The sequence below is a fragment of the Cebus imitator genome, unplaced genomic scaffold, assembly GCF_001604975.1.
Source record: "Cebus imitator isolate Cc_AM_T3 unplaced genomic scaffold, Cebus_imitator-1.0 Scaffold112, whole genome shotgun sequence".
Taxonomy (NCBI): domain Eukaryota; kingdom Metazoa; phylum Chordata; class Mammalia; order Primates; family Cebidae; genus Cebus; species Cebus imitator.
In genome coordinates, this window is record NW_016107427.1 from 3,475,414 (window position 1) to 3,482,341 (window position 6,928).

Genomic DNA, 6,928 nt, shown 5'->3' on the forward strand with positions numbered 1-6,928 from the left:
GAGGGGCCGATGCTCAGGTGGCCGCCACTCCCCATGCCGGAGATGCTGCCCCCAGCCCTGCCACCCGCAGAAGGTGGCCAGCCTGCGGGCGCTCTCACAGGGGCCGGGGGCAGCTAGAGCATCCCATGGCCGGGCCCCCTGGGATTTGTGGATTTGCGCCCCTGCTCCCCCCACCCCTGATCCCCTGGCCTCATGGCCACTTGCGGGCCATTCCCTGCATGGGCTGTCTCTTCACGCTCTGTGGCTTCACTCCAAAATCACAGGATCATTCTGTCCCAGGCCCTGCACCTCAGCCAGGCTTCCGCTCCTAGGACCCTCAGGACTGCTTCAGCCCGGTCTCTGAGGCCCAATCTAACGTGTCCGCTGGACACCTAAGCCGCAGACTCAGCTCCCTGGCCTGAACGCCTCCTCCACTGGCTGCAAAGACCAAGAGCTGGGAGCTCAGGACGCCTTTTCCAGGCTGTGCTGGTGAAACCCTAAGTAGGGGTTTACTGGGCCCAGGCGAGGGAGGGGTGGTGCATGAGGAGGTCAGGGTTCACCCCCCAGCACTGCCTTCTCCAGCCATTGAAAGAAAACCCTGGCCAAAATAAACCAAGACGTTGGCTAACATCCTGCGTTCCGGCCCCTCTCTGCTCTCCAGGCCCCACGGGACACTGTCCATCTGTGACAGCCCACGAGTGCTTCCCAGCTTGGCCAGGAGAGGCAGGTCACCAGGGCTCCAGTGCCTGGGCTCCCTGAAAACCACGGAAACCCAGGGCCTCCACCCGAGCAGGAGCATGGCATCAGGGTGACTGCAGGGAGAAGCTCCCGGCCCACCTGCCGGTACTAGCTGAGGGACCCGGCAGGCTGAGGACCCCCACGTTCCCCAGCTGTGCCCTGGAATAAGGACACAGGTCCCAAAGGGCTGCTGTGAGGCCAAGGTGTCAATGCATGTAAAGCGTTCCAAGCAGATGCAGCTGTATGGTCGGGGGCTGGCCTCCCTCAGGCAGGTTCCATGCGAAAATGGACATTGGCTGGGAGACAGCCACCCAGGCACTCCCCCTTCCTGGGGTTCTTTCTAAGACCACCTGGCCTCCAGGTGACAGGGATGGAGCTGGCGATGCTGGGTGCAGCAACCCAGGAAGGGACCCTAACCTGGGTCCCTGAGCCACATTTGTTCAGGGAATGGTGACCTCTGGCGCTGGGAGAGGCTGGCTGTGCTCAGGTGGGCATGGCCCCTCCTCCCTCAGGGAAAAGCCAGGCCTGATTCAGGGGTCCCTGAGAGCATCCCTCGCCCAGGGTTGAAGGTGCAGGCATGCAGGCCCTGTCGTGCCCACCGTGACCCCCTTGCCCGCCTCATCTACCCGCCCCCTCCCACCTGTCGGCGCCTGGGCTCACCTGGCGCTCATTGTGCTTCCCGTGGATCTCCACGAAATCCTCCTGCACCTTCACGGTGAGGTCCTCTGGGGAGAAGTGCTTCACGTCCAGGAAGATGACAAACTTGTCCCGGTCGGATCGAACCTGAAACCCAAACACGCTGTGTGGAGCCATCCCGAAGGCGCCTCCCTGCTGGGGCTGCCGGAGACAGAGCGGGTCCCGGCAATCAGGACAGAGACGCTTCGGTCCCATGCGGGCCTCTCCCCCGACATGCCAAGTGGGACAGAGCGTTCGGGGCCTGTGACTGTCTCCTGGATGAATGGGCACGGCCTCGACCTGTCCCCAAACCCTCAGGACCAGCGGAGAGGTGAATGCTGGTGGGCCGGCTGGTGGTTTGGCTGTGGTCAGGTGGCTGGTTATAGACAGGTTGGCTGGTTATGGGCTGGCTGCTACTAGTTACGGTGTGTGGGGGGAAGCCATGACGGTTGCGTTGGCCCATTAGATCAGTCGTCTGGCTGGTGAATCTTGGCTGGCTGGCTGGGCTCAGCCTGTGGAATGAGGTCATTGCCCTTGGCGTCACGCTGTGTGCAGATGCGGACGGAGCCCACTGACAGCCGGCACAGCTGCCTCTCCAAAAAGCGCGTCCACATGCCCCCTCACTGCCCTGGCTTGGCCTCGGTTCCCAGAGGCATTCTGCATCCTAGCATTGATGGCTATCGCAGCGGTCCTGGGGAGGACCCTGTTTATTAGGTGCTGGGTGAGACTCAGGCCCTCCCTCAAAACTGCAGACCCACATTGCTCAACCGTGGCTTGGAGAGGAGGCTTGGGGGGTCCCATTGCCTCTCCTTTTGACCTTGGCAGGGCACCCGAGTAAACTTGGCAGGAGCTTTGCTGGCCGTGGGTAGGCCGAGCTCATCGGAGGTGGTGCTAGGGACCCCCTGCTCTGTGGCTCTCAGGACTGTGACCCCCACCCTGCTCCCAGGCCCCCGGGACTCAGGAGACCAGAGGAAGCTGGGAGCTGGCATTCGCCACCACCCTCACCTGGATGGGCTGCTCTTGGGGTTTCCAGTATGTGTCTGGTGCCTTACAAACCCCACGTGGGTCATGAGCTGATGGAGGAAAACAAGGGTGGCCTCAGGCTGCCCCCTTGTCCGGCCTCTCCCTGGTGCTATGGGAGACTCTGCCGCGTGGTTACAGTGGGGACATAGGTTCCCACCCGTCCTCGGCAAAGGGATGACATGGGGCGAAGCCACCTGCTCGGCAGAGCAAGACCAGAGTCTATCGCGCTCCACCTCCCAAGGCCACCACCCTGTGAGCAGCGAGGAAAAGCCAGCACTGCCAGCCGTGTCTTACCTCGGAGATGCCGGAGTCCAGCACGCTGCGGAAGAGGGACTGGCGGTAGTAGGGGCTGATGGTGGAGGACAGGAAGGGCAGCAGGTCATACTCAAAAAGGCCCTCGCCGAAAAACTGGTCGAACAGCCGGCTGGGGTAGAAGGGCCCCAGAGTGCGCTTGAACCAGGGGTGCTGGATGGTCACGTCCATGTTCAGCTTTGGTTCCACGGGGACCTGGAGGCTGGCAGGAGTCAGCGGGGCCTCTGGGCAGTGCTGTGCAGAGCTGGGGTGAGCCCTCCCTATATATGCCCCCGGCAGAATGGAGGCATTAAGGGATTTCTCTGGAAAGGCATGAGCTCATGAGGAAGGCTGCCCAGTCAGCAGAAAAGCGGCTGGGCCAAGTGCCCGCCCCCAGCCCCGGGAGGGGCTGCATGGACGGTCCCCGAGGCCTGGACTCAGCTGAGGCCCGCCTGGGCACCCTGGGGCTCCCGGGAGGGCAGACAACCCAAGAAGGAGCTGCGTGTCCCACACTGGCCTGGGGCGACAATGGAGCCTCTCATCTCCCAGTTACTGGGCAGGGTCTACGTGCCAGGGGCCATGCTAGTTCTCCGCATGCCTTGTCCTGCCTGGGTGGTCCTCATGGGAGGAGGGGAGCCCACACCCCCGTTAGAGACAGCAGTTAGAGTGGTCATCCTGAGGCTCATGGCGCCTGGGCAAGAGTACACTGGCGTTCAAAGCAGAGTGCCTCTGCGAACCTCCATCATGCCCACCACTTACAAGTGTGCATCTCTGTCAAACTCCTGGGAGACAGAAGGACAGAGAAGCTGAAAGGCACCCTAATCCCAGTGCCTGGGGGGGCCCTGCTGCATTCATGCTCATCCCCGGAGCCTGCATGCCTCCCACAGGAAGACTGGCTGGACGTGTGGAGGTGACAGCACCACGTGGTGGGCTTCCCTCTGCAGCCCACCCTGGACGTCCAGCCTCGTGGGCATCGTCCCCTGTAACACCGCAAGCCTCGGCGCCATGACCTGCAGTGGGTGTTGAGCTGGGCCGCTCCTGCCAGGGTGGTGACATGTCTGCCCACACGTCCCCACCACCCACGTGGTCCCACTCTCCGCAAGGCCTGGTGATGATTTGCTGCTCAACCCAAGGCCCTTGTCCAGCTCCCACTAAGCGTCCAGGCGCTCCCAGTTTTTCTGTTTGTGTGTTTGTCGTTTGTTTTGAGGGGCGGTATCTCTCTGTTGCCCAGGCTGGAGTGCGGTGTCATGATCTGCGCTTGCTGCGATTCTCCTGCCTCAGCCTCCTGTTTTAGTAGAGGCAGGGTTTCACCATGTTGGCCAGGCTGATCTTGAACTCCCGACCTCAGGTGATCCACCCGCCTTGGCCTCTCAACGTGTTACGATTACAGGCATGAGCTGCTGCACCTGGACCGCTCCTAGTTGTAAGTCTTTTAATATTTTGGGGCAAATTGGGCCTGGGAACATGGTCCTTCCCCACGTCCTCCCCCCAGCCTGGGAGCCGTGCCCCCGCCCAGGCCAGCTTTTCTAGTACACGGTCCAGGCTGTGGGGACGTGCTTCGTCCTCTTTGGCCTCCCAGTTCCTATTCAGCCTCTAACAGACTCGTGCGTGTGGAGTGAGCACATACCCAGGGCACGCCCGGGCTCTGCAAATTCATCTCCAGCCTGTGGGCTCAGGAGGCCAGGACAGGCCAGATGCCCAGTGTATGAGGATCAGACCTGACACGTCCCAGGTGGGATCAGGGCTGAAGGGGGGCTCCAATGTGTGCTCCATGGGGCCGGAGACACGGGATCCCCAAAAATCTTGAAACGACAGCTTTTGCCCTGCAAGGTTACGATTCCAGAGGAGCCGTTCCCTGGGGGGCCAAATTAAGGTGCAGCTAGGAAACGCTCGGGGAGTGATGGGTGCCTACCCCGACCTCTGCCTGTGGGTCCTCAGAGGCCCCCTGGGAAGCAGGCCCCAGTGTCATCCCACTTTGTAGACCAGGAAACAGGAGCTTAGGATGTTAAGCCACATGCCCAGGTCACTCTGCTTGGAAGAAGGGAATGGGGCTTGAAGCCCCCTTTCCAGGCGGGGAGGTCAACATCCAAGCAGTGGTGGGGTCTGGGTGGGGCAGTGGGTGGCTCTGCAGGGCTGACCACCTGTTACCTATTTCTGGGGCACAGGGATGGGGAAGAAGAGGCCGCTGGGATGGAACCCAGCATGCAGCTTGGCCCGGGGAGAGTCCAGCCAGGCCAGACGCACGGTCAGTGCTGGGCAGAGCCACACTGGAGCCTGAAGCAAAAGGAGAAGGTAGTCGTCCTCATCCTGCCTACATGTGTAAAATGTTGACAGTTTGTTCACCACAAATATTTTGCATTCATTTTGATTTACTTATTTATTTTATTTATTTTTGAGATGGAGTCTCACTCTGTTGCTCAGGCTTCAGTGCAGTGGTGTAATCTCAGCTCACTGCAGCCTACACCTTCCAGGTTCAAACTGAGCCACTGCATCAGTCCCATTTTTATTTTATTTTATTTATTTTTTTTGAGACGAAGTTTCACTCTTGTTGCCCAGGCTGGAGTGCAGTGGCTTGATCTCGGCGCACTACAACCTCCACCTCCCAGGTTCAAGCGATTCACCTGCCTCAGCCTCCAGAGTAGCTGGGATTACAGGCATGTGCCACCACCACGCCTGGCTAATTTTGTGTTTTTAGCAGAAACAGGGTTTCACCGTGTTGGTCAGGCTGGTCTCGAACTCCCAACCTCAGGTGATCTACCCGCCTCGGCTTCCCAAAAAGCAGGGATTACAGGTGTGAGCCACAGCACTCAGCCCATTTTGATTTTTTTAAACAGTGCATCAAAGCATGATTTAAACATCAGAACATTGACGGCGGTGTTTTTAGTGCCCCTGACATTTGGCAGGGAGGGAGGAACGTGCTGTCCTCCCTCACAGCTGGGCCTACACATGGTCAGTCAAACAGCGGGGACTGCGGGCAGGGAGGCGGCCGAGGCACCAACCTGGGGCTGGACACCAGCCTGGTCTGAACTGCACAGCTCTGGGCACCAAGGCTGGGCAAGGTCCTTCAGACTCGGGTGCCTGCATTTCTTGGCTCATGGCCAGCCTCTCCTCCACCTTCAAAGGCAGTAGTGGGTGGTGAGGTCTCTCCCATCACATCCATCTGGCAGGGACTCTCCCAGCCCCCCTGGATAGTTCAAGACTGCTCCCCACCCCATCTCAAGGCAGGCTATCTTCGGGAGCCTTAACTCCGGCTCCCTGGCCCGGAGCCCGCTGCACAAACATCCTCACTCATTGATCCACGTTGGTGCAGTCCTGTCTCCTAACGCTGTGTCCAGCGAAGTCCCTGCTCTTGCGGAGCTGAGATTGTCTTGGGTAGAGACAAACAACAAACAAACAAACAAACAAACACGTGCTGAGGCCAGCAGCCCCTGCCAGAGCCCTGCCCCACTCGCCTGGATTCTGGGGAAACAAGACCCTTTTGCCCTGGACATGGGCTCCTCCTGGAACTCGTGTTGAAGATGCCACCTCAAAGCCACAGTGCACAGGTGGCGGGCGGGGGGGTGACAGCCACTACGCTGAGGGATACACTGCCTGTGGAGGATGAAAGACCAGAAGAAAACCAAAGGCAAGCCAATGTCCTCTCCCTGATTCCCAGCACTGTCCACGTGCATCATGTCCGCACAAAACACACCTCCCCTTCTGCGGGGCTGAGTTCTACCGATCTGCGTTCCTAGCGGTGGATTCTCGAGGTAGGGATGTTCTCTAAAGCTACAGTGAGCACTGAATCAGTGACGCCTGGGCTACAGAACCATGGCTCCCAGGGAAACACAGGGTGAGGGTCCGGTGAGCCTCTGGCTGGATGTTCTCCTCACGCCAGCAACGCATCCTCTGTCTTGTGAGTGTTTCTGTGTAAAGATGCTTTACTGAATCTACAAATGTTGATTCTCGATCACTGAGCTCACGGCCAACAGCCCTCTAGCTGGGCCTGAAGGAAGCTTCTCTAACACGCATTTCCTCTGTGAGACGCGCTGCAGCTGTCTTACTTTCTGTAGTTCTGTGTGTTTTGTTCGTGATTTTGCTGTTTAAAATCCCCCCAAGCACAGAGCTAAAGAGTAGCCAAATAGTAACCAAAACTGTCTTTGGGTTTCCATTTGTCTGGCATATTTTTAGAAATCTTTTACTTTCAACCTATTTGTATCTTTGAATCTAAAGTGCCTCCTGT

The 6,928-nt window shown here is 59.0% G+C and overlaps 1 protein-coding gene across 1 annotated transcript in view; it reads right to left on the reverse strand.

Annotated features, from left to right (window-relative positions):
* Positions 1-2,984, reverse strand: part of CRYAA (crystallin alpha A) — a 3,506-nt gene extending 522 nt beyond the window's left edge. Inside the window, exons 1-2 of the mRNA XM_037742044.1 lie at positions 2,710-2,984; positions 1,377-1,500 (exon numbers count right to left, since the gene is read on the reverse strand). Coding sequence (XP_037597972.1) covers positions 1,377-1,500; positions 2,710-2,898 — 313 coding nt within the window. The 5' untranslated portion in view covers positions 2,899-2,984. The remainder of the gene's footprint in view (positions 1-1,376; positions 1,501-2,709) is intronic.
* Between the last annotated feature and the right edge of the window lie 3,944 nt (positions 2,985-6,928).